Source organism: Hyperoodon ampullatus (genome assembly GCF_949752795.1).
Source record: "Hyperoodon ampullatus genome assembly, chromosome: 5".
Lineage (NCBI taxonomy): Eukaryota > Metazoa > Chordata > Mammalia > Artiodactyla > Ziphiidae > Hyperoodon > Hyperoodon ampullatus.
In genome coordinates, this window is record NC_136918.1 from 140,571,586 (window position 1) to 140,599,219 (window position 27,634).

The 27,634-nt window shown below is 47.0% G+C and overlaps 1 protein-coding gene across 1 annotated transcript; it reads left to right on the forward strand.

The window, feature by feature from the left end:
• Positions 1-9,699: 9,699 nt before the first annotated feature.
• GET1 (guided entry of tail-anchored proteins factor 1) lies at positions 9,700-24,465 on the forward strand (the record flags this gene model as incomplete). The annotated part of the gene is made up of 5 exons (XM_079705145.1): positions 9,700-9,801; positions 19,568-19,733; positions 20,926-20,993; positions 22,326-22,440; positions 24,355-24,465. The coding sequence occupies 5 exons, from the start codon at positions 9,700-9,702 to the stop codon at positions 24,426-24,428; spliced, it is 525 nt and encodes a 174-aa protein (XP_079561271.1). The 3' UTR covers positions 24,429-24,465.
• Between the last annotated feature and the right edge of the window lie 3,169 nt (positions 24,466-27,634).

The window sequence follows — 27,634 nt, forward strand, 5'->3', positions numbered from 1 at the left end:
AACACACAGAATTTTAAAAAATCTCCAAGAGGGCTCCCCTGGTGGCGCAGTGGTTGAGAGTCCGCCTGCCGATGCAGGGGACACGGGTTCGTGCCCCGGTCCGGGAAGATCCCACATGCCGCGGAGCGGCTGGGCCCGTGAGCCATGGCCGCTGAGCCTGCGCGTCCGGAGCCTGTGCTCCGCAACGGGAGAGGCCACAACAATGAGAGGCCCGCGTACCGCAAAAAAAAAAAAAAAGAAAAAAAAAGAAATCCCCAAGAACCTTCAGGACCTTTGTATACATTCACAGAGGTATGCTTACCACCACTCCACCCCTGGGTCCACGTGTCCCACTTTGGAAAATCGTGCGTTGATTCAGGCTGGTCGATGAGGAGGTGCTTGCAGGAATTTTAGTTTATTTTGTTCATTTATTTATTTTGGCTGTGCCGTGCAGCATACAGGATCTTAGTTCCCTAACCAGGAATGAACCTGTGCCTGCTGCAGTGGAAGCGTGGAGTCCTAACCACTGGACCACCAGGGAAGTCTCTCTCTTTTTTCTTTTCCCAAGGGATTTTAGAAAAAAGAATTACAGGCATAATGTAGGGCAGAATAGGTGGTGATAGACAAAGTTAAACAGTTTGCCTACCCCGTGCCAGGTGCTGTCCTAGACCTAGGGATATAGTGGTGAACACAAGAGTCAAGTTGCCTGTCCTCATGAGGCTTCCATTCTAGTGGGAGTAAAAATAAAAAAGGTAATGAGATTCTTTCACAGGGTGACAGTGCCTTGAAGGAAGAAAACTCTCACAATATAGAATGTGCTGCAGGCACGCCGAATGGGGCTAGTAGATGGGATAGTCAGGAGGGGTCTCTGGGGAGAGAAGTGAAGGGTAAGATGACCTGGCCTCTGGGGGATCTGAGGGAGAAGCCTCTGGACAGAGGAGACAGCTCGTACAAAGGTCCTGAGGTAGGACTGACCTTGGCGAGTTGGAAGGAGGGAAACATGTTGTAGTTAGAGAAGAAAGCAGTGGCCAGGATGTGAGGGCAGTGGCGGAGCTATGAAGGGGACTTATGTCACTGATCTGGACTCCAAGTAGAGGTCAGGCTGAGAGGTTGGGATGTGAAGTCCAGTTGCTGGGAGGAGGCATAGGAGACCAGAGGAGACATTTAATCTTGTCTAGGCAACAAATGACTAGGATGTTGGCTGTGGGGATGGAGATCAGTGGAGGGAGGGATTTGGGATGTGTTTTTTTTTTTTCTTTAATTAGCAGTAATCTTTTTTTTTTTTTGCGGTACACTGTTGTGGCCTCTCACTGTTGTGGCCTCTCCCGTTGCAGAGCACAGGCTCCAGACGTGCAGGCTCAGCAGCCATGGCTCATGGGCCCAGCCGCTCCACGGCATGTGGGATCTTCCCGGACGAGGGCACGAACCCATGTCCCCTGAATCGGCAGGCGGACTCTCAACCACTGCGCCACCAGGGAAGCCCTGGGATGTGTTTTGGTGGAGGTAACTGACAGGATTCTTCAGTGGATTGGGTGGGAGGGAGAGGAGAGAGAGTTCTGGCTAGGAGTAGTAGAAGCCCAAGTCAGCATAAACAATAAGAAGATGGATTATCTCCCACGACAGAGTGTTCCAGACTGGGGGATTCAGCGGCTTACTGTATTATCACAGTCTCAGGTTCTTTTCTGCCTTTTGCTGTGCTTCTGACTGCTATAGACTCCTTCTTCTGAGTTGGCTTCATCCTCAGTCTGGAAGTGCAATTCCAGGTGTCACACCCAGATTTATAGCATCCAGGCAAAGCGTGTCTCTTTTCCCAGAAGCCCTCACTCGATTGCCTTTACTTACTGGTCAGAACTGGGTCACATGCAAGGGGGGATGGGATACTCTTAGAGCAAATCAAGTCCACCCCTGCAGTCGGGGGTAGGGCCAGGAGTAGAGGGTGTGGATGCCTGAACAAAATAAGGGCCCCATGAGGAAGGACAAAGAGGGGAATGGGCTGGTCATCATCTGTGTCCAGTAGGCTGTGTGGATGGGGAGACACTCACCAGGTTGGAGACACAGGGGGCTTGAGGGGAAGCAGATGGGTTTGGTGTTGACACATTGAGTTTGAAGTGCTTAGGGAATGTCCAGTGTTCAGCAGGCAGTTGGATCTACAGGTCTGGAGCTTTGGGGAAGGACACAGCTGAAAGAAGTGATGTGCTGTGAGGGCTGAGACCACAGGGATGTGGATAGTCACATAGGGATTGGAAAATGTCTACCACACTGACGACTAAGGATGTCACCAACTGTCCTGATGGAGCAGTTTCAGTGAGTGGTAGGGAGGGAACCAGACTTAAGTTAAAGAGGGTAGAAAGGAAGAAGTGGGAAGAGTTCCACACCCTATTGCGCTGTGCTGAATTGTACTGTATCCCAAGAAGCCCAGTGTCTGGGCCAGTTTGTCCATGTGGTGAAGATGGAAGATAAACTAGGACAGGTGTGAGCCTGTGAGCAAAAGGTGCGAAGGGAGATGATGGTCAGAGCACTTGAATGCCTGTTGTTCACTACTCTGCTGGATATCCAAGTTGCTGCAGAAAGATGAGATGCAAAGGATGCAGATGAAAGCAAAGATACAGGCCCTGATACAGGAGCTCTCAAGGACCACTATGCTCCATGAGTTGGCCAGAAATGCCCCAACACAAACAAAGAGCCCAAAGATGACCAATAGACATAGAACTTACCATGCAGTGTATATTTCTAGCCTGCTTGCAAACTTTATGGATACATGACTATATAAATACTTGTTATTAGATAAGATCACTGGAATTATTGTTATAAGCTTTCCCTTCCACCAGTCCATAGTATCGATTGTTATTTTAGAAAGAACACTAAGAAAAATATTGGAAACTGGAAAATGGCCACATTATTCTTTCCTGCTCCCTAGATGAGTTTGGCTTTCCAACTATGAAAAGGAAATGTCTTAATCTGTTCGGGCTGCTATAACAAAAATGCCATAGACTGGATGGCTTATAAACAACAGAAATATATTTCTCACCATTCTGGAGGCTAGAAAGTTCAAGATCAAGGTGATGGCAGATTCATTGTCTGGTGAGAACCCACCTCCTGGTTCATAGATTGCTGTCTTGAGCTGTGTCCTCAAGTGGCAGGAGGGGGAAGGCAGCTCTCTGGGGTCTCATTTATAAGGGCACTAATCCTATTCATGAGGGCTCCACCCCCATGACCTAATCACCCCAAAGGCCCCACCTCCTAACACCATCACATTAAGGTTTAGGTTTCAACTTTTGAATTTTGGAGGAACACAAATATTCCATCTATAGCAGGAGCACTCCCTGCATGTCTTCCAGATTGCTCAGCTTCTGTGGCTTCAAAAAAGAATCACCCCTTCACATGGGCAGCCACTCTGTAATCTTTGAGGCTTGAGCAGAGAGAGTGTACTCCATCGTTAAGGGGCACTTGTTCTACCCAACTCTTGAAATCACATGAAAGTGTTCAAGGTTTCCCTGGCTTGTGTGAACTCTAAAAACAGAGGCAAAAAAATAATAATAATTAAATAAAATAAAAGCAGAGGCAATGGTGTAGGTGTGTTCAGCTGACATGGTTTGAGGGTTGCCCCATTCATAAACCTACAGGAGGAAGCTGTCTCAAATTTGGTGAGATGTTGCCCCGCATCTGTGGTTTGGAGTGTTGGCTAGAATAACAATTAAAAGCGGAAAAAAAATGTTTTCTTAATTCTGCTTTTACATTTTTCAGATAATAGTAATAAAAAAGATTTCTTTCTGAATCCTTTCTTAGATTGTAACTGACACATTGTAATTGTTGAAGAACTCCCTTTGGTGTAATTTTCATTAAGGAAAAAATGGGAAGAAAGGGATCAGAATGTGACATTTCATTACAGTTAAATGATATAGAATGTGATTCCCATCTGAATGATCTCTCATTTTCCTTTCCATTCAGAGAATAATTAGCAAAAATAGATGAGTCTTAGATATCTTTTCCTGCCTTTTGAGCCCAAGTGTAATCCAGTTTAATTATCTGACTTATGGTCTTTACTTCACATCATTTGGCATAATTTTTCTGTTGCTTGTATTGATCATATTTGCACGTCGTACAATGCTCTTTGCTCCTTTCAGTGCTACTAGGCTATGTGATCAGCTCAGCCTACCACATTGTGTACGAAATACCATAAATTTAGGTACGATCTAAAAAGAGCTTTCCTGTTACCAAAAGTTACCTGTCCTGTCAGCTGGACCAGCAAAGTTATTCTTGCCATTAACAGCCCTAAGTGGGGTGAGTGATCTCAGACTTGTAGATTCACTGAATCTACTTATGTGCTTGTCTTGTATACAAGACATCGTGAAACTTGATGTGGAACCTTCCACCTCTCTCACCTCTGAGCCAACCTAAGGGAAAAGAGCATTTCCTCTTCCGGTGTAGTGCTAGTGAGTTCACAGTTGGTGGGAGGGCATCAGAAAGTTGTATTTTTCTCTTTTTCTTTTGGAAATTTCTAACAGAGACCCATTAATCAATCTAGTGTATTTTTCCAGGGGTGTGAGATGAAAAGAAGAAAGTATATGAAGTCCTTCGTTAGTTCTTACATGCTCAAGCTGCACACTAGATCAGGCCCCTTTGTATTTAATAGCATCCTGTACTACATTTTTAAAGTTGAAGTATAGTTGATTTACAAGGTTGTGTTAGTTTCAGGTATACAGTAAGGTGACTCAGTTATTTATATATATATATCTTCTTTTCTCTTATAGGTTGTTACAAAACATTGCGTATGGTTCCCTGTGCTATACAGTAGGTCCTGTTAGTTATCTATTTTATATATAGTAGTGTATAAATGTTAATCCCAAACTCCTAATTTATCCCTCCCTCCTCATACTACATTAAAAAAATTTATTTATTTGGTTGCACAGGGTCTTAGTTGCGGCAGGAGGGCTCCTTAGTTGTGGCTGGTGGGCTCCTTAGTTGCAGCACGTAGGCTCCTTAGTTTGTGGCATGCAAACTCTTTGTTTTGGCATGCGTGTGGGATCTAGTTCCCTGACCAGGGGTCGAACCAGGGCCCCCTTCGTTGGGAGCACAGAGTCTTATCCACTGTGCCACTGGGGAAGTCCCCCTCCTCGTATGACATTTTTGAAAAAAAATTTTAAATGGTGCACATAACATTATTATTTCATCCATAACCCTATTATATTTTATTTTATTTCTTTATTTTATCTTATTTTATTTTATTTATTTTAAAGGACCACTCTGACTGCTTTGGGTCTTAGGGGCTCAAGGGCAGAAGCAGGGAGACCAGTTTAGAGGTCTTTTATTTATTTATTTACTTATTTAATTTTTTTGGCTTGGGGGATCCTAGTTCCCCAACCAGGGATTGAACCTGCGCCCTCGGCAGGGAAAGCACAGAGTCCTAACCACTGGACCACCAGGGAATTCCCACCCTCTTTTATTTTATGTTATTTACTAACAATCTAATGAGCACCCATAAACCTGTCATCCAACCTTGGAACTAGGACAGAGGCAGTTGCTTAGATAAATCTGTGTGTACCTTCTAAAAACTTGTATGCTGGCAATTATTGACAGTACTTACAGTTATTTGTTTAGTTAAGCCCCAGGAGAACAAGGACTGAGGACATTTGGTTCATCAACATATTATACCCTGCAGGGCTTCCCTGGTGGCACAGTGGTTAAGAGTCCGCCTGACAAGGCAGGGGACATGGGTTCGAGCCCTGGTCCGCAAAGATCCCACATGCTGCGGAGCAACTAAGCCCGTGTGCCACAACTATTGAGCCCATGCGCCTAGAGCCCGTGCTGCACAACAAGAGAGGCCATCGCAATGAGAAGCCCGTGCACCGCAACGAAGAGTAGCCCCCGCTCATCACAACTAGAAAGCCTGCGTGCAGCAATGAAGACCCGTCGCAGCCAAAAATAAAAATAAATAAATTTATTAAAAATAAATAAATATTCTATTTAAAAATATTATATCCTGCAGTTAGTAAAGTGTCTGACAGACAGAAGCCTTTAATCCCTTTAAATTAAACATTTTTTAATCTTTAAAAATTAAAAAAAAATTTTACTTGTGGTAAAAACCCACTGCATAAAACTCACCTGCCTTAAGTGTAAAATTAAATGATTCTTAGTAAATCTACACAGTTGTTCAATCATCCCCACAATCCAGTTTTAGAACATGTAAATCACTTGGAAAAAAATCCCTGCTCTCCTTTCTCAGCCAATTTTGATCACATCCTCAGCCCCAGGCAGATTAACTTCCTGTTACTATAGTTTAAAATCTACTCCTCAAAAGACACCTCTAAAAGAATGAAATGATAAACCACAGACTGAGAAAATATTTGTAAAGGATATACCAGAGAGAGGACTTGTGTCCAGAATGAACTCAAAACTCTATACTAAGAAATAAACAACTCAGTAAAAAAGGGGGCAAAAGATTTGAACAGATACTTCATCAAGGAAGATATAAGAATGACAAATAGGCATGTGAAAACCTGCTCAATATCAGTAGTCACTAGGGAAATGCAAATATAGCAAAAAACTATAGTGAGGTACGACTACACACCTATTAGAATGACTAAGATTTAAAAGACTGACCACGCGAGTATTGGCGAGAATGTAGAGGAACTGGACTCGAATTCTTCCAAAATGTTAATGTAATAAAAGACAAAGCAAGGCTATGGAAATGGTCCAGATTAAAGGAGGCCAAAGAGACATGTTAATTAAATGCAATGCCTGACCCTGGGCTAGATCTTGTAATAGAGGGAAAATGTTACAAAGGACATTATTCAGTCAACTGACAAAACTGGAACGAACACAAATGGCAGATTAAAGTATTGTATCAATGTCAACTTCACTGAGGTTGATGAATGTACTGTGATTATATAAGGGAATATTCTTAGTGATATTTTGAAAGAGGTAAAGCAAATGGGCTAAAATGTTAAAGTAGGTGAATATAAAAAAAGGGTACTGGGTGTTCTTGATACCATTTATATTTTTTGTAATTTTTCTCAGTTTGAAATTATTTTAGAATAATTTTTTAAAAAGGAAAAGCTCATGACAGTTTTATTTAGGGATAAATTTCTGGACATAGTAAAAGCCTGTGAAAATTTGAGGTCTAAATGAAATTTATTGCACTAATAACAATAAGAAGATTAATTTTTAGCCTGTTGAATTTTGCATATTCAGAAGGGCTTAGAATAACAAAGAGACAAAAATAAAAACATTTTAAAGGTTATTTGGCTGTAGCAATATTTTTCTTAAATTGAGGTGAAATCAACATGACATGAATTAACCATTTTAAAGCATACAGTCCAGTGGCATTTAGTACATTCACAATGTTGTTCGATCACCATCTAGCAATAACCTTGCTGCTTTTAAAGATATTTAACATTTGCATTTAAAAATTTTGCAGAAATGCTTTTTTAAAACTAGTTAAACAAGTTTAACAAGTTAAAAAAAACAACAAAATAGGTTGAATTACAATCTGTGATACTTTCCTCTCTGATTACTTCCTCACACACATACACACCACACACACACACAAGAATGCTTGAATATTCAACTACGCTAAAATGCAGTTTTCCAAGAGATCCTAATACTTCATTCGTTAGCTATCTTGGACCTAAAACTGGCTGCCAACATATAGACATGTCCAGTCCTCTGACAGCCACTGAGCAATATGCTGGCTATAAAATTTGTGCAAGTGAGGTATCTGCCTGCACTTAGTTTGTGACAGCCAGTTACTGAAATAAACACTGCAGATTTTACCTAAGTTACTCTGAATATTGATGTACCCCTAGTTCCCGGTGGAAAGACTGTCAGTCTGTTCTTTGATTCAACCTGGTATGTGATCATCATCATCATTTTCATTTAGTAAAACCAAGCGGGCAAAGCTAAGAAGAGGTAAATTCAGTTCCTGCTAAATTGTTTCTTCTCTTTGTCCCCTCTGTTTTCCCTGTTTTGGGAATAGTTGAGGCAATCTCATTTTCACTTTGCATTTCAGTGTTGCCTTCTGGGTGTGCCTGTCTTGAGAAGACTCTGCCTCAGGTGGGCCACCCTCAGTCACTGGCCCTAAATCGCTCAGTTCTGGGCGCGTCTCTGGTCCCTGCTGACACTCCTCTGAGTCTCTGATGGAGAGTTGGTCTCTATTAGAGTACTCATTTCTCCAATCTCAGTCGTGATTGGTTTAAAATCAACATAAAAGTCATTGATATAGGGCTTGCTAAACACATTCTCTGAAGTCCTATGAAGAGGAATTGTATTATGTTAGAGGTTCCAAGACCTGTTTGTTCTGAACAAGAAATGGTCTGATGAAAACCCCCCATGGTGTTAGTATTTTCTGCCAGTCTTGCTCTGGACTGAAATCCATTTGGGACATTATCACAATCTTTATTTTCTATGGGACGGATACTTTTTTCTTTTTAACTTGACGGCCTAGTGTGGTACTCGGATGGTGTTGGCAGCCTTTAATTGTTAGTGCTCTTCTTAAGAGCTGCCCAGATGGAGCAATAGGAGAGAGCTGAGTTGTTCACACTGGCCAGGTACTGCTGGTCCTCTCCTACCTGTTGTACAGTCAAGGACCTTCTCCAGGGTTTTCTGTCAAATTCTCGTCTCACCAGGAATTGGTGATCCTCTTCCTGGGGGGATGTGGCACTGGGATGGGGTGTGGTACGGGTGGGGAGCAGGCGATGCTCTCCTCTTCCGCCTGAAAAGCAGAGACTGGGGGCCGGGAGATGGAGGCCGGAGGATCTGCCATCACTTTTCACGAGGTGGTTTCTACTTCCAGTCCTTCCAAACCTTTAGTGGGTAGAGGAGCTAGTAGCCAGGCTGCCTTGGATGGTCCAGCTGGAGGGGAAGGCTATGGAGGAGAAGCAGGCTCCAAGCCTGTCTTTTGTTTTGGTCAGTTCAGCATCACCTGCCGGCCAAGAAACCTCTCCATGGAAATAATTCCCTCTACCGCTATCGAATAGTTTCGCTTCGCATGTTTTCTTTAATTAGAAATTTGTAGAACCACAGCTCCTCGATTTATTCTCATCCGGAATTAGTTCTCAGACTCCAACCAGGGCAGAAGAGGCAGCTAATCATCTTTTGCTTTACCTACTACACATAACTGTGTTAGGATTCTTTTGCTGTAAAACCTCATCTTCCCATAAATGTAGGCTACTTTATTAAAGGCTGAATGTAATCAGGACCTCAGGTATGCAGTTTTGTAAATTACTTAGATTTATTACGATGTTTAGCTTTGAAATGTAAACACTACTTACTAAAAACTACTTACAAAACGTTTTTCTTTTTACGGTTACTTGCTACTATAATTACCGTAGCTTTCTATTTACGGAAAGATTTATTTAAAAATACATTTATTTAGGAATAAAGGTGAGTCAGTTTAAAGAAAGCATTAATTACATAATCACACAAGTGGTTTGCACATACAGCAAAAGCAGAGACACAGTGGAGGCCGAATCTAGAAAACAGGTTCCGCGGGGGTGGTGGGGCGGGTGCGAGAAGTCTACGGAAGCCGGGAAGGCCAAAGGCAAGGCTGGCATTAACCAGAGCCCGGAGCAAAAGACGGTCCCGCCTCCCCGAGTGCGGCGCAGTGCGCAGGCGCGGCGGCGCGCCTCTGCGGGGCGCTGGGCTCACTGCGCACGCGCGGCCTCCGGCTTGGTCCCAGGTGGAGCTGTTTTAGCCGAGCTGGCGCCGCCGTGAGCCTCCGAGATGAGCGCGGCCGAGGCCGACCGCTGGGCTTGGCTGCTGGTGCTCAGCTTCGTGTTTGGGTGCAACGTACTCAGGATCCTCCTCCCGTCCTTCTCCTCCTTCGTAAGTGGCTTTCTGGCCTTCCAGGGGTCGGTGGGGTCGCCGCCCCAGCGTGCTATAGACACAGGGGTCTCAAACTGGCCACCCGACGGCCAGATTCGGCCTGCAGAGGCGTCTTGGTTGGGCCGTTCTGTGTTTTAAGATGTTTTTGAGTGAGTTGCTAGCGTCAAGTCGCAACGTTTTACCCCCATATCCGGTTTTCTGGATTCTTGGGGAGAAAAAAAAAATGCCTGATAACGCTTGGCCACGTTTTCGCGTGGCAGCGGTCTGGAGTTCTCTGTGCCCTTCTGCCAGCCGCACTCATTTCCGTTATTCTCTGGTTCCTGGGGGCGTCGAGCAGCCTCAGGCTGCTGGGCTGGGGGCGTGGGGAGGGCCAGTGCCTGTAGCACGGCGTCCGGGGCTCCGGGAAGTCTCGCCTTCTCGCGTGCAGTGCAGCTGTGCAGGGTCCCTGGGGACGGGTCTCAGGATGCAGGGGCCCCCATTCTTGGGGCGGGAGGGGTTGGAGACAGTGTAGACTTAGAATCCCAGTGCTCTGTGATGTTTCCTGTACCCAGAGGAGCGACGGGCACTTGGGAGCCCTCTCTGCGGGGCGCTTTGTCCATCATGAGTAATTTCCTCGTGTCCAGTCGCCACGGTTGCTGTGACTGTCATGCCATCTTCCTGTACCTCCCAGAGGAGGTGTGTTTGACTCAGAGTCTAGTAGTTGTCCTAAGACATCCAGCTAGTGATTGCTGGGGTGGAGGTTTGATCCTTGGTGTGTGATTCTCCGAGGTCTGCCCCTCTGCCTGTTGGAGCGTGAATAGGGGGTTTGGTGGCATATTTGATGGGAGGTGCGTGCGGAGAAGGTGAGGAGCTGTTCTCCGCGGAAGGGCGCCCTCTGTAGGCCGACAGTGGGAGTGAGGGGCTGTCTGACTTAGGCCGAGACTCAAAGATGGGGTGCACACACTGTACCAGTATCCTGGGAACTCAGTTCTGCTTTTCTCTCCTGGTATAAATTGGTGGTGGTGGTGGTGGGGGGTATATAAGTCTAGACAGGGTTTCTACTTCTTTTTGTTCTACTCTACTCGTACCCATTGGGTGCCTGTTTTGTATAAAACTCTATTCTAGGACCTTATCACCCAAGTTGTCTTGAGGCAATTCTCTCTTAATCGCATCCCCTGTTGGGAATCTTTCCTGATGCTTCCTTGTCTTTAAGATAGTGTCTGAAGTACTCAGCATTGCATAAAAGACCCTTGAAGAGTAGGCCCCAGCCCACTTTTCTTTTTTCTTATTTTTTAAAAATTGTGCTAAAATATACATAACATAGGGCTTCCCTGGTGGCGCAGTGGTTGAGAGTCCGCCTGCCGATGCAGGGGAAACGGGTTCGTGCCCCGGTCTGGGAAGATCCCACATGCCGCGGAGCGGCCGGGCCCGTGAGCCATGGCCGCTGGGCCTGTGCGTCCGGAGCCTGTGCTCCGCAACGGGAGAGGCCACAACAGTGAGAGGCCCACATACTGCAAAAAAAAAAAAAAAAAAAAAAAAAAAAATATATATATATATATATACATAACATAAAATTTACCGTTTTAACCATTTTTAGGTATATAGTTCAGTGGCATTGAGTACAGTCACATTGCTGTGCAACTGTTCATCACCCTTCATCTCCAGAACTGCAGCTTCCTAAACTGAGACTCTGTCCCCAGTAAACATGGGGCGTGTCCCCAGTAAACATGGGGCGTTATCCACATGCCCCTTCCCCCAGTCCCTGGCAACCACCATTTTACTTTCCGTCTCTATGAATCTGACTATTCTAGACACCTCATATAAGTGAAATCATATAATATTTGTCCTTTTATGTCTGGCTTATTTCACTCAGCATAATGTCCTTAGGGTTCATCCCTGTTGCAGCCTGTGTTAGGATTTCTGTCTTTTATAAGGCTGAATAATATTCCACTGTATGTCTATACCACATTTTGTTTGTTCATTCATCTTTTGATGGACATTTGGATTGTTTCTGCCTTTTGACCATTGTGAATAATGCTGCTAGAACATTCGTGTACAAGTGTTTATTCAAATCTCTGCTTTCAGTTCTTTTGGGTAAATACCCAGAAGTGGAATTGCTGGATCATATGGTAATTGTGTTTTTAATTTTTTTGAGAAACTGCTGTACTGTTTTCCACAGCGGCTGCATCATGTAAATTCTCGCCAGCAATGCACAAGTGTTCCAGTTTCTCCACCTTCTGCAACATTTGTTATTTTTAGTTATTATTTTTCCTTTTTGGATAATAGCCATCCTAATGGATGCAAGTGGCTTCTCTGGTTTTTTTTTTGTTTTTTTTTTTGCGGTACGCGGGCCTCTCACTGCTGTGGCCTCTCCCGTTGCGGAGCACAGGCTCCGGACGCGCAGGCTCAGCGGCCGTGGCTCACGGGCCCAGCCGCTCCGCGGCATGTGGGATCTTCCCGGACCAGGGCATGAACCCGTGTCCCCTGCATCGGCAGGCGGACTCTCAACCACTGCGCCACCAGGGAAGCCCCTCTTTGTGGTTTTGATTTGCATTTTCCTAATGATTAGTGATGTTGAACATTTCATTTGCTTATTGGCCATCTGTATATCTTTGAAAAACGTCTGTTCAGGTCTGTGGCCCCTTTTCTAATGGGGCTTCAGCAGCTGTCCCTAGGGGAAGGGCACTCTCTGGAGGCCCACATCGAGTGTGAGTGGCTGCGTTTTTGTGGTTAAGTTAGGAGTTCTTTATATAGTCTGGATATTAGCTCCTTATCAGATATACAATTTGCAAACATCTTCTCCCATTCTGTGGGTTGCCTGCCCATCTTACTTGCAGTGTCACTTCGATTCTTCCTATGTACCCCATCTCATTTCACCTTATATTGGAACCACACACAAAACTAACCTCAGTTGCTGAAAGAGGCTGTGTTGGTTTTGTATTCCTCTGTGAATTGTTCCTAGTTTCTCATAAGCTGAGGGGGAAGGAGGAGAGTGTTTGGGATATGGCAGCGACTGTAAATAAGAACTATCATCACCGCTGGCTCCTTCACCAAGCTTTCACCAAACCTGTGCCCTGCAGCTAGCACACTCTCATAAGTTATTGCTGCAGTCTACACATGCTCGAGGTTTGTGCCTTATCAGGGTGGCTGTTTGTCGTTCAGGTGAATGAGCACTGGGTTTGTCCTTGGACCTGTGTCCCGTCCTTTGCTGCATCCTACAGGCTGTGTCACCTCTCCTACCTCCAACCAGTTAGCCGCCTTAGACCCGTTTTCCCTTGGTTGTAACACTGTCAGAATTGTTAGCCAGTTCAGAAGGATAGCATTATCCTAGCAGAGTACAGTTGCTGGTGTTCAAACAGGGAAGAGTAATAAAGAGATCTGGTTTGTGTTGAGGGTCCGTGAAAAGCTGTAAGGGACGCGCTGGTCCCGTGTAGGGTAAAATGCTGCTCCTTCTCGACTGTTAGAGGCCGCCCCATCACAGGCGCTGATTAGAAGATGCTCGTGGGAAAGACTCCAGTGAGCATAAGTCTGACTGGGAACGGGCCATGCCCCTGCACCTCAGACCGTAGCCTTCCTTCCAGGGTTTCCAAAGCTTCTTCCCTTCGGCCAGAGCAGGAAGGGGCGCACCGTCCCTTTAGTCAGGAGAGGCCCTCGAGGAAGTCACTCAAGTTCAAGAAGTCCTCTCCCAGCAGAGTGCTGCAAGGTCCTGGGATGGGACCTCAGTCCAAATACTGGGGTGGGGGCTGGGTGCCCGGATAAGGACGCCCAATCCTTGGCGTTGACTTGGTTAGAATTTTCCTGCGAGTTCTTTCATGTTTCCTTTCTAGCTGGTCACAGGACGCGTTTGCGATCCAGCACAGCAGCCAAAGGTGGAGGCAGAGGGGACAAACACCACCCTGCGGAGCGCCCCCCTCCGTGGCCGGCGCCCCGGGCCCCAGGACTGGCGTGGCCAAGGGCGGGGGGAGCTCCTAGTTAGCCATGTGCCCTGCGCAGGCGCCCCAGGACCTACGCGCTGGAGGGCTGCCTGCGGGTCCCCGAGAGCCGCGTGCGGTGCTCAGGCGCCAGGGGCCCCTTGCTCACAGACCCCCTGCTTTGCAGACCTTGAGCATGGGTGCAGCGCAGGCTGTCCTCTGGGACTTGGTGTGTGGGACTGGCCGCCACTTTCGTGTTTGACAACTTCAAAATCATGCTTAACTTGCTGCTCTGAAAAGTGGCCGCTTCCCTTTTCTCTCTAGGGGCCCAGGCCACTGAGGTGAGGGGTGGACACTGCAGGGCCTGCTGCTGCGGGCCTTGCTGAGACCCTCTCCGTTTCCAGGGAGCACGGTCCCCTAGTGAGTTCTTGCTGTGGACCAGCATGAGCCCCAAGTGCTGTTTGAAGAGGTGACAGAGGCGGAGACGGGGGTTGAGTGCACACGAGCAGGTGCGGCCTGGCGGATGCGGACTCCCCCGTGCTGGAGACCAGGCCCCCGAGGAGTGGGCCCGACTTGGCCGGTCCTGGCTGCGGGGCATGTGGGGTTGTTCTGGGTCTTGGGCCCTTTCCGGGGTGAGGGGTCTCCCTGTGGTGTTAGGGACACGCCTGAGACGCCATTCCCAGGGATGCCTGCTGTGTTCCGGGAGGGAGGAGCCTTTGGGCTGTAAATGTCGTCGGGCACGATTTTCAGATGGGACTGGTCCAGAGAGTTGCCAGCCACTGAGTGGGGGAGTGAGGAGTTGAACAACCCCAGTGCCACCGCAAGTCCTGGCATTTTGTTGGCAGAGGGAGTGTCCAACTTGGACAGGATCAGAGGGTGACTGAGGAAGACGCTGTGATCTCACAGAGGCAGAGGGCCAGCGTCTGGGGACAAGAGCAGCAAAGGATTGGTTCTGCCCTTGTTTTCTCTCCAGATTCTCCCACCGGATTTTTTTTCATGATAAGCAAATTTTGTTTGTTTGTTTGTTTATTGATTGATGGCTTGCGGGATCTCAGTTCCCTGACCAGGATTTGATCCTGGGCAGCAGGCAGTGAAAGTGCCAAGCCCTAACCACTGGACCGCTGGGGAATTCCCTCACTGATCTTTAAAAACTTATTTTCTTTTCTGCTTTAGAATTATTTGTGGACCCATCTCCAGGTCTTTGAAAAACCATACCCTACACAGCTTATCAGCTTCTGTCAAGTGGGAGATTTAATACTCCTTGAGTACATAAAAACTTCAGGGGACTTCCCTGGTGGCACAGTGGTTAAGAGACTACTGAAGCCTGCGCGCCCGTGCTCCACAACAGAAGAAGCCACCGCAATGAGAAGCCTGCGCCCTGCAAGGAAGGATAGCCCCTGCTCGCCACAACTAGAGAAAGTGTGCATGCAGCAACGAAGACCCAACGCAGCCCAAAAAAAACGAATTAAAAACCTGATACAAATTAAAAAAAAAAGACTTAAGAGATATATTTTTTAAATTTATTTATTTATTTATTTATGGCTGCTTTGGGTCTTCGTTGCTGCGCGCAGGCTTTCTCTAGTTGCAGTGAGCGGGGTCTACTCTTCATTGCCGTACGCAGGCTTCTCATTGTGGTGGCTCCTCTTGTTGCGGAGCACAGGCTCTAGGCGCGGGCTCAGTAGTTGTGGTGCGCCGGCTCAGTAGTTGTGGCTCGCGGGCTCTTAAGTGCAGGCTCAGTAGTTGTGGCGCACGGGCTTAGTTGCTCCATGGCATGTGGGATCTTCCCGGACCAGGGCTCAAACCCGTGCTCCCTGCATTGGCAGGCGGATTCTTAACCACTGTGCCACCAGGGAAGCCCCAGATGTTTATGTTTTAAAAATTAATATTGGGACTTCCCTGGTGGTCCAGTGGCTAGGGCTCCGTGCTCCCAGTGTAGGGGGCCCAGGTTCGATCCCTGGTTGGGGAACTGGATCCCACATGCCGCAACTAAGACCCGGCGCAGCCAAATAAATAAATATTAAAAAAAATTAATATGCAGAACATTTAAAAAATTCAAATCTCCTTAAATCTTACATTTCAATTCATAATTCTAGTATATTTTAACAGTTATTTGTAAGGAGGTCTTGGATTAATGTTGGTACCTATTTGCAAACTTAAACACTTCCAAATTTTCTTTTTTTGTACTTGTAGATGTAATATATTAATTTTTTGTTCAGGCGCCGCATTTCCTAATTTTAACCACAAATCTCTTCAGTTCCCCTCAAGTTTATTCTCCTGCCCTCACTCACTTTCCACTCCTGAGTAACCATTTTTGGCCTTTCCAGTTTTTAATTGTTTTATGTACAGCGTACCTCGGAAATATTGCGGGTTTGGTTCCAGGCTACTGCAATAAAGTGAATATCGAAGTAAAGTGAGTCACATGTAATTTCTGGTTTCCCAGTGCATAAAAAAGTTACGTTTACACTAGAGTCTATTAAGTGTGCAATAGCATAGCATTGTGTAAAAAAAGTGTACATGCCTTAATTAAAAAATTGTTTATTGCTAAAAAATGCTAACCATCATCTGAGCCTTTAGTGAGTTGTAGTAGTAACATCACAGATCACTAATCAGGGAATACCCTGCTGATCCAGTGGTTAGGACTCTGCCGTTTCACTGCTGAGGGCTGGGATTCGATCCCTGGTCCAGGAACTAAGATCCCGCAAGCCCCGTGGTGTGGCCTAAAAAAAAAAAAATCACTAATCAAAGAACACCATAACAAATATAACAATAATAAAAAAGTTTGAAATATTATGAGAACTACCAGAATGTAACACAGAGACGTGAAATGAGCAATACTGTTGGAAAAATGGTGCCAATAAACTTGGTTGATGCAGGGTTGCTGCAAGCCTTCAATTAAAAAAATCTGTGAAGCACAGCCTGTATTCTCTATAATGCTATGTACGTAATGTGTTTTCCCCTCTATTTCTTTTTTTTTTAAATTTATTTTTGCCTGTGTTGGGTCTTTGTTGCTGTGCGAGGGCTTCTCATGCGGTGGTTTCTCTTTTTGCAGAGCATGGTCTCTAGGCACGTGGGCTTTGGTAGTTGTGGTTGACGGGCTCAGTAGTTGTGGCTTGCGGGCTCTAGAGCGCAGGCTCAGTAGTTATGGCACATGGGCTTAGTTGCTCCGCGGCATGTGGGATCTTCCTGGACCAGGGCTTGAACCTGTGTTGCCTGCATTGGCAGGCAGATTCTTAACCACTGAGCCACCAGGGAAGTCCCCCCTCTATTTCTTTTTAAATCCTAGTTGTTTTTGTTTGTTTGTTTTTTTTTTTGTGGTACGTGGGCCTCTCACTGTTGTGGCCTCCCCCGTTGCGGAGCACAGGCTCCGGATGCGCAGGCTCAGCGGCCATGGCTCATGGGCCCAGCCGCTCCGCGGCATGTGAGATCTTCCCGAACCGGGGCACGAACCTGTGTCCCCCGCATCGGCAGGCGGACTCTCAACCGCTGCGCCACCAGGGAAGCCCTAAATCCTAGTTTTAAAAGTCAGGTTTATTGATGTGTAATTTGCATTCAGTGAAATTCACTTCTTGTACATGGGCAGTTTGATGAGTTTTGGCACACTTAATCAGGGTAACCACTGAAACAATCAAGGTAAAGAATATCTCCATCACCTCTGAAAGTCCTTTCCCCACCCTGCACCTGTTTTTTTTTAAATCAAATTAAAAAAAAATACACCTTTGATTTTTTTGGCTGTGCCTCACCGTTTCACATGGCATTCAGGAATCTTAGTTCCCGGACCAGGGATCGAACCCACGCCCCCTGCAATGGAAGCGCAGAGTCTTAACCACTGGATCGCCAGGGAAGTCCCTTTCCCTGTTTCTTGAAAGTTTAAGCAGCATCTATGAACTCCTTGCTCTTTAAGATGATTCTGTGATTTTTAAAGATAATTCGGTGCATTCCTGTTTTCTGCTCTAGGGCGGATCTGGCTAGAGTGTATGTCCTTTAGTTAGAGTGTTGGGTAGTGGGGACCAGACGGTTGAGTTTGAAGACCCCCCTACTCCAGGAGGCTGCGCAATGGTAAGCACACTGTGCTGCTGCACAGGCTCCCTCTGGAGACCGAAGGGCCTCATTGCTCGGGCGCTGGAAAGGGGCCTCAGCTGGTGTCCCGTGAAGCTGTGCGGGCGTCCCTGGGAGACCCGCAGGAGGGGCGCGGCTGGCCAGCTCGAACTGAAGAGTCACCCTGCTGTGCACCAGGCAGGGGGGATCGGGGGCTAGAGGAACAGACTGATTTATTGTGCACCAGCTATGTACCAGTACAGGGAAATATATTAATATAGTTTATTAATGTATCTTTATTAATATATTTGTAAAAATGTGAAACAAACACAAGCGTGCAAACAAAGTTACACATTCATTAGAAAGAACTGGTTTTGTTTCCTGAACCATTTGAAAGTAAGTTGTCAACCCGAGTGCCCCCTTTCCGCGGTACTTTAGTGTATAAACAGTGGCCTTGCCCGCAGTACAGCTGTCACGTACAGTCCTCCTGTCCCGTTCAGGGTTTCCTCGTCCCAGTGACGTCCTTTATAGCAGAAGGACCCCAGTTAGCACCATGTATAGCACATACTTGTCATGTCTCTTCAGTCTAGAAGGAGTCTTGGTCTTTCCTTGAATTGCGAGGATGACATTTCCGAATATCGCAGGGCAGTGATTTTGCACAGTGGCCTTCTGTGGACGTCTTTGTCCAGTGTTTGGCGAGGATGTCACGTAAAGGACGCTGTGTTCTCTTTGCATCTCACCAGGTACCCTGGGCGTCGATTTGGGGAGGTACACTCATCACTGCGGGTCAGTCCCTGAGGAATTCTCAGTCCCCTGCGAGGTCGCCCGTGGACCTCCCCGCGCTGGTGCGAGTGTGGTCCCCTTGCTCTCCCCTCGCTCTCCTGGGACCTTCTCCTGTCCCGGTGGGTTGTTGGGCGCAACCTGGCAGCCACTGCATGTGTAGCCCGGACCGCTGGTGGTGTCCTGGCCGGTGTGTGTGTCTGTGGGGGGCGTCTGGGGATGGCGCGGGCAGGTGCCCTCACACTTGGGTCCCCTCCACTGTCCGGGCGGCCAGGAGGGTGCCTGGGCCGGCCGTGTCCCACGTGGGGCCCGGCTGTCAGCGGCTCCTCTTCACAGACATTTACGTCTGTTATTTCATCTGTGTGTGTATCTCTGGAAAACCACGACTTCACACCGGTGCCTCCAGTTCTCATCCAGTCCCACGGGATTCATTCTGGTTCTCTCCCGATGCATGGTTCTCACTCCCTTTTCTCACAGGGAGAAAACTGGCTCACAGTATCCTCAGTGGGTCTCCGTGACTTGCTCAATCCTTTGTAACTCACCCTCGGCCTCCCCTACCACCTCCTCTGGTCACGTGTGCCCCTCCTGCTGTGGGACCCCGACGCTCATGCCAGGCAGCCCCCCTGCGGGAATGCCCTCTTCACCCGCCACCGCTTCATCCCTGACCGCCGGCACCCCACTTGCTCGGCCCACCTAATTTAGCACAGAATTCTACAGGAGTGAGGGGCATGCACGGTCCTTGTCACCTGAATGAAGCTCTGGGGATGGAATCGGTTTTCACCCTGTCATCACAATTTTGCAGTAAAAGCGAAGGATACATACATTTGTGCTGTAGCAGTCCGTGGGCATATCTGCAGAGGGAAAAACGTAATTGAATGAAGACTCACGGGGCTGGGGGGCAGTTTTCGTTTCTGTGGTCGGGGGCAGCAGGACCAGGACCGGGACCGGGTGGCAGAGCCTGGCCGTGGGGGTAAAGGGCAGCGTGCCCAGCAGCAGGAGGCGGCAGGTGGATGGGGGAGGGGGTGGGGGAGAAGGCTGATCCCGGCTGCCACCTCCGGCAGATGTCCAGGGTGCTGCAGAAGGACGTGAAGCAGGAGTCCCAGATGCGAGCGGAGATCCAGGGCATGAAGCAGGAGCTCTCCACCGTCAGCATGATGGACGAGTTTGCCAGATACGCCAGGCTGGAGAGGAAGATCAACAAGATGACTGATAAGCTCAAAACTCACGGTACTGTTCTCACGCGTAGCGTGGGAAGCTTCGTACGAGCTGATTAATAGAGAAACCGTTATAGAAAGAGGCACGGCACATGTGCTTTGATCTTTGAGGTTCTGCTGTTGACAGAGACTTTTAAGTTGTCTAGAAGAGACCCAGTAATAATAATTGTTACTTTCTCCTTATTTGCTGGTGAACCTTTGCTTTCTAAACACAGAAGCCTGGGGACTTCCCTTGCGGTCTAGTTGTTAGGACTCGGCACTTTCACTGCTGTGGGCCCAGGTTCAATCCCTGGTCCGGGAACTAAGATCCCGCAAACCGAGAGTCATGGCCAAAAAAAAAAAAAAAGAACAAAAAGAAAACCACGCAACCACACAGAAACCTCTAACATCTTTGATTTTCTTCATTCTCTGTAGGTTGACATTTTCAAATTCAACACTTTTCTGAGAGAAGCCTAGAAAAATCTCACGGTGGATTCCCAGGAGCTTTTGTGAATGCTCTAAAAAATGCCCAGAAGTGTCCTTATCCAAGTGTAGACTTCAGGCTGGGGATCAGGTCTTACTCAGCTTTATGTTTGCCACCGTTCCTAACAGTCTCCTCTGATGGATAGGAGGTCAGCTTGTGTGCTGAGAGAGTGCGTGGCTAGTAAAACAGGCAGAGGGGCCTGCCCAGGCCTGAGATAAACCTGACTCCCACTTACGGATTAGTGTGCTGTGTGGTCTGGGAAATCCAGGAAGAAAAAGGTAGTCCTGTTGGTAAGTGCCTCGTAAAAGAATCTCTGATTTAGATGAATAGCTTTAAGAGTTTTTAAAATTAAAGCTAATCTGTGTGTGATTCTATTTTAAATAACGGCACAGTGGGTGACTTTTAAGAAATTCTGTTTTATATTTTCTAAGTGTGTGTGTGTGTGTGTGTGTGTGTGTGTGTGTGTATGTATGTGTATATATATCTTGTTTGTTTGCTTCTTGGCTGTGCTGCGCAGCTTGTGGGATCCTAGGTCCCCGACCAGGGATCGAACCCAGGCCCTCGGCAGTGAGAGCACAGAGTCCCAACCACTGGACCATCAGGGAAGTCTTTTCTAAGCATATTGAGCAGATGTTACATACGTAGTTAGAAAATAGTTTATGAGAAGAAATAACAGTGTGCTGGACTATCTTCTTCATTTTTTTTTAGGACTGATACCATTTCATCCTGTTTTTCCTTTCAGTGAAAGCCCGGACAGCTCAGTTGGCCAAGATAAAATGGGTTATAAGTGTTGCTTTCTACATATTGCAAGTAAGTGTCCTCTTCTGTCACCTGGGGTCATTGAAGTTGGTAACGGACTGTCCTCCAGAACCATCTGGCCCAGAATCCGGGCCTGGGAATTCAGGCTTTTCCACTTTCAGCTGCTGTGCTGTGTGGTCCTGCTAACGTGTAACTCTGAACACTCTGTGAATTTCTATGTTAGACTAAAATGAAGCCTTTGTTTCTCTTAGTCTCTTTTAGCCTTTGTCTTTTAGAGTTGTTAAATGTTGGGATTTTTCTAGCAGATGTGCTTCTCTGGAGTTCTTTCATTTTGCCTTTGTTTCAGTGCAGTGTTGGGAGCCTGGGGTGGGTATGGAGTGAGAGAGCTTATTTAGACATTGTATTCTCTAAGGTGGTCAGTGACTGTGGCCGTTGCTTGTCACCTGGTGTGCAGACGTGTAGGTGACGTGTAGATGTCTGCTCTCAGGCAGGGAACACGTCATTCTCACCTCAGTCCAAGACCTTTGATTCCCAACTGTCTTACCTGGGGGATGTCTACTTTTTCCGTTCGCTGCTGCTTCCTTCACCCGAGGGTGTGGATGTGCCCCAGGCACACTTAGTGGCAGCTTTAAATGGTCTCCGAGTTTCAGTCCTATGTGTGATCTTTCCTGGGGGAAAAGATTTGCACTCAGCCCCCCAAAGCCCAGGTGGTTTGGGTTTGTTTGAGGACAGTGATCCTGAGGCGTTGTCACTTTGGTGCGAGAGAGGTTTCACAGGGAGAGAGGAGTGGGGCAAGCCTTGCTCCGCTCGCTCGAGTGGCACGTTCAAGCCCACGAAGGGGGTGGAAGCCAGCTGCCCGAGCGCTGCTCGAGTGGCACGTTCAAGCCCACGAAGGGGGTGGAAGCCAGCTGCCCGAGCGCTGCTCGAGTGGCACGTTCAAGCCCACGAAGGGGGTGGAAGCCAGCTTGCCCGAGCGCTGCTGGGAAAGGAGGAGAGGGCAGGCAGCGCTTCTCGTCCCGCCACTTAACCCCCAGAGGGCTCACCTCTGCACTTGGGTGTGTGCGTGAGAGCGGAAGCTAGTTCTTCAAGGATCTGAGAGGGTGAGATCACTTTTGTCACTGATGAGGTGTAGTTAGCGTAAGCTGGCTGCTTCGAGGAGGTGCTCAGTGAGGAGAGAACACTTACGCTGTGGGAGACCTTGATTACTCCCTCAGCTGATTTGACAGTGTGTATATATCTGCTGGCTGTCAGGACCGGATGGGTGGGGTTTGAGGTCACCGATTTGGAGAGTTTCCTGGGTTTGTTTCCGTGTTTCCTCGTCTTCCGTGGTGGTCGGCTGTGTGCCTGGCGGGCTGTTTCCACTCACCAGCCGTGTCTTCGCAGGCTGCCCTGATGGTCATGCTCATCTGGACCTACTACTCTGTGCCCGTGGCCGTGGTGCCGAGCAGGTGGATAACTCCACTGGACCGCCTGGTCGCGTTTCCCACCGGAGTGGCAGGTACGCGGGCGCTGGCAGACGCGGTGGAGGAGCGCGGCCGGGCTGACCCGGGGGCGTGCGGCGGGAGGTTCGGCCCGCCGAGCTCATCCTGCCGCCCGCGGTGAGAGCGCTGCGTCGCCGCCTCACACAGGGCTTGCAGCAAAGGAGCTGACGTCTAGGGAACTTACGTGTCCAGTGTCACCGAAACGTGAAGGGGCAAGGCTGCCGTTCCACCCGAGCCTCTGCCTCCGTGACCCGAGCCCAGTACCTGGGGTCCGGTCCCCCGTTTACTGAAACACCACCTCTGGTTCCCACATTCTGTGACTCCTTTTCCGTTCACACTGTGCTTAGCCCCTCTGCAGCATTTCCTGCTATCGGCCATTCTTTGACTTCTGAAAGAATTTCTTTTGGGTGTTAAAATTAGTACGTGTCATCGTAGAATGATTAGAAATATAAGAAAAAACTTTAAAAAAGACTCAGTAGCTGTGGAGAACCCCTCTTAACACTGTGGTATATTTTTTCCAGTCTTTTTTTCTATTTATTTTTGTATGGTTAAGGTTATCTGGCACATACAGTTTTTTACCCCTCATTATGTAAGCCTTTTCCCACATCAATAAATTTCTTCAGAGTAGAGACGGACGTGCTGCTGGCTGTGCTGAGAGGGCAGCTTAATAAATTTCTTTTTTTTTTGGCGGTACGCGGGCCTCTCACTGTTGTGGCCTCTCCCGTTGTGGAGCACAGGCTCTGGACGCGCAGGCCCAGCGGCCATGGCTCACGGGCCCAGCCGCTCTGCGGCATGTGGGATCTTCCCGGACCGGGGCACGAACCCGCGTCCCCTGCATCGGCAGGCGGACTCTCAACCACTGCACCACCAGGGAAGCCCCTAAATTTCTTTATTAAGGAATTTTGAATAGCTGTTCTTCATTTGGATGCGTCATGATTTACTGATTTCCCTGTTAAAGGATATTTATTTAAGTCCCCAGTTTTTGCTGTAGAGATGATGCTGCAGTACACATCCTGGTCAGCCAGTCTTCGGTTGTGATTTGTGATCACGCTGGAGGTGAATTGCTAAGTCCAAGGGATGGCCGTGTCAAAGATTTCCAATTTAGCCAGGCCCCTTCCCTCCCCTCCCCCTCCCTCTTCCCGGACCCAGCCAGGATTGTGTAGCTGGTGGCTCTCAGTGTTGCTGGGCCGAGGAGCCAGAGGCCACCCTTCCGGGCATCTTGTGGCCTCTCTTCCTGTCTCTCAGCATCAGTGGGGCAAGAAAGGTGTGGGTAAACATTCCTCCGTGCTTATAATGCTTTGGTGGGAAGGGAAAAACAGATCATCTGACAGGGTGGTCTTACAGTCTATTAATATCATAAATAATGATGCACAGCTCTCTGGCAGGAAAGATAAATACAAATCATTGTTTGTTGTTTTGAGTAGTTCCTGCTTAGTAAAGAAGGCAGCTCTGTGAATCAGTAGAAAGTCTGCGGGCTTTCCTGGTGGCGCAGTGGTTAAGAATCTGCCTGCCAATGCAGGGGACACAGGTTCGAGCCCTGGTCCGGGAGGATCCCACATGCCATGGAGCAGCTAAGCCCGTGCGCCACAACTACTGAAGCCCGCGCGCCACAACTACTGAAGTCCATGCGCACCTAGAGCCCGTGCTCCGCAACAAGAGAAGCCACCGCAATGAGAAGCCCGTGCGCTGCAACAAAAGAGTAGCCCCCACTCGCCGCAACTAGAGAAAGCCTGCGTGCAGCAACGAAGACACAGAGCAGCCAAAAAAAAAAAAGTGATCAGTTTGAACCCAGGAAACACAAACTTGGTGTTAGCCCAACACTACTCGAAAAGGACTGAAGTACTCTATTTCCTAGAAGTCAGAGGTAGCAGAGGCAGGAAATGTGGGCGGAACTCCTGGCATGCTCTCATGTTGAATTTCTTTTTTTTTAGGTGGTGTTGGAATTACCTGTTGGATTTTAGTCTGTAACAAAGTTGTGGCCATTGTGCTCCACCCTTTCAGCTGAAAAAGAAGATGAGTTTGGCTACAGCACTTTCAAAAAGGAATTTTCACTTAGGAGATTACAAATCTGATTTATACTGTTTTATTGTTTTTTGTTTTGTTTATGTTTGTTTGCTTGTTTTTTTTAAAAAAGGAAACACAAGCCACAGGTTAGTTGTTGTTGTTGAACATGTTTGTTCTTGGACTTCATGTTGAGATTCTTAGAAGAATCACAGTTTTGTACATTTGTCGTGAGCCACGGAGGTCAGTCTCGTGTGTACCAGCCAGCATGGCACCAGATTTGTGATAAGAAGTGTGTGACATTATGGGCTACATGTTGTTACTTGTGATTTGCACTCTTGGCATATTTTAAAGATCACATTGCCAACTGGAAAGTCAGACTTTTCTAATAACTTAAGTACTTTAAAGACTTTGCGCTATTTTTAATCCAGATTAGAAAGTAACTTAATTTTAATACCACTACTAGAATTTGAAAATTTGTTTTTTAATCTCATGCAGTACTACTGGGAGAATAACACTAATTGACATTGCTTGTGCTTTTTCCTTCCTCTATTTAAAATGTCATTTGTTGGGCAAGCCTTTGGATTGTATTATTCACTTATTTGAAGCTGTTAACTTTTCATTACTGTGTTTTATAAATGTATTCATGAGCCCATAATGCGTTGTTTTGTGTTTGAACTGTGTATTTTATATTTAATGTATTTCAAATGAAGGGTATTTTTAAAGCATTTAATATTTATGCTCTGTAGAATGGAACAAACTTAAAAAACAAACTGGGAAGCCTGATTAAGTTAATTTCAACGGCTACATGTTTGCCCCGTCAAGTATAATTCTGCTCAGTATTTTTAAAAACACTTTTTTCTAATTACAATTTTGCAAGTGCTTGTGTGACTTCCTTCCTTACGGCCACTTACTTGCCACGACCGATCGGTGGCAGAGGGTCTGAAACGATCACTAAGTTGGGCCACAGCCCTGTAAAGCGAACTTCTAGCACGAGTGTTTAAAAGATCATTTTTGTATCCTTGTGTTCCCTGACGGCATGATAGTAAGTTCGTTATTATTTCTGGTAATCGAGCTACGTAGAGACGGAGCACTGTGCTGCTGTAGTTGATGGTCACCAGAGTGGGTTTTGGGTTCCCCTCATCACTCAGACTCACCTGGCCCCAGGCTGTTGCAGCTCTGGGAGAGGATGCAGAACTGGGAATACAGCCGTATTTACAGCAAACACCAGTGTCCAGCGTCCAGTCACCTCACAGGTACGTTTTAGCCACAGAGGATGAGTAGCCGACCTGCAGGGGACATGACAGCAGCAGAAGGAATCTTCGGGGTCTTGGGCCCCTTCGAGGCCACAGACCCTACGTGATTTGTGAGCTGTGGCGTGAATGGCAGGTCAAACAGTCAACAGTCGGGTGGCCAGGTACGCGCACTGTGGACCGTCCTGGGATCACTAATTGGTGAAAGTCTCCCTGACAAGACCCTTATTTATCTCCTAAGGATATGTTCTTGCAATTAGTACTGGAAGACTTTTGACAGATTTCACTGAGGCTAGAGGAAAAGATTTATAATTCACAGCTGTTCACTCTTTCCACGTACATTAATAGTTTGTGAAGATGAAATAAGGGAAATTTAAATGTCCGTCACATTTCACATTCTTGTGGTTTCTAAAAATGGTGTTTGTTTTTATTTTTTAAGTTTTTATTATTTATTTATTTATTTATTTTTGGCTGTGCCGTGGCTTGCGGGGGATCTTAGGTCCCTGACCAGGGATCAAACCTGTGCCCCCTGCAGTGGGAATTCCCTGGTGTTTGTTTTTAAATAGGTAGTAAACATGGCACTGAATTCAAAAGATACAGAAAGGGATGTGATGAAAGTACATCTTCTGACCTACTGTCATGTCACCTGTTTTCCAGAGTTTTCCACTATTATTAGTTTCTTTATGATTCTTTCCATGATATTCCATACATTTATGAATATCGATGTATGTGCTTTTAAAATAGCTTTTAAAAAGTAATACCTAAAAAAACCCCCCACAAAAACTGCATTTTTTTTTTTTTTTTTTAAATCCTACCTGGAAAGTACATAAAAGGAGCAAGGAAGCAAAGTCTCCTGTGATTCCACAGAAGTGGGACGACTGGTGTTAACATTTGTGCTTTTCGCTCTTCTAAAATTTTATGGATAGCTGTAGGTTTTGTGTTTCTATTTAAAATTACTGGGTATAGTTTATAGTTGCATGTGAGAATAGACATCTGTTTGATTTAAAATACATCTAAAGTGGGCTTCCCTGGTGGTGCGATGGTTGAGAATCTGCCTGCCAGTGCAGGGGACACGGGTTCGAGCCCTGGTCCGGAAGATCCCACATGCCGCGGAGCAACTAAGCCCGTGCGCCACACCTACTGAGCCTGCACTCTAGAGCCTGTGAGCCACAACTACTGAAGCCCACACACCTAGAGCCCGTGCTCCGCAACAAGAGAAGCCACTGCAATGAGAAGCCCATGCACCACAACAAAGGGAACCCCCTGCTCACTGCAACTAGAGAAAGCCCCGTGCAGCAATGAAGACTCAATGCAGCCAAAAATAAAATAAATAAATACATATAAAAAAATACATCTAAAGCTCTCATCATGCCAATTATGTTTGCTTTATATTTATGGTGAATCAAGCAGGGAAGTCTTTATGTGCAAACCCACAATCATTTTTGTATGGGGTTAATAGAGTTCTTCTGTTGCCGGTGCAAGTGGGTGGAATGCTAGCTCAACTAGTTTCCTCTTCCCTGACCTGGCCAGACTTTGTGGCCTCCCATAGTTTTTCTTACACATACATAGCTCTCTGGGGGGGCCGTGTGTGTGTGTGTGCACGCGTGTGCACGTCTGCATGCGTGTGGCGCGCACACTGGCCCCTCCTGTCCAATCTATTTATATTTTATTGGACCTTTAAGCCTTCTCTGACTGCTTTTGATAATAGTGATTTCTTTTTTCTTCCCTTCCTCGTCAGAACATCTTAAGTAATATCAATATGACTGCTCTGTCAACTAATTTTGTATTGACTTGTGGTGTCTACTGTTGTGTGTTTTTATTTCTAATGTTTTAGATACTTTTGTGATAAAGGGTTTTCTGTCGATGCTGCAAGTGCCTTTAGGGCCAGAGACTGTTCCTTAGACTTTTTTATACCTCTCCCAGCGTGTTAAGTCAGTACCCAGGGATCTTTAACTTG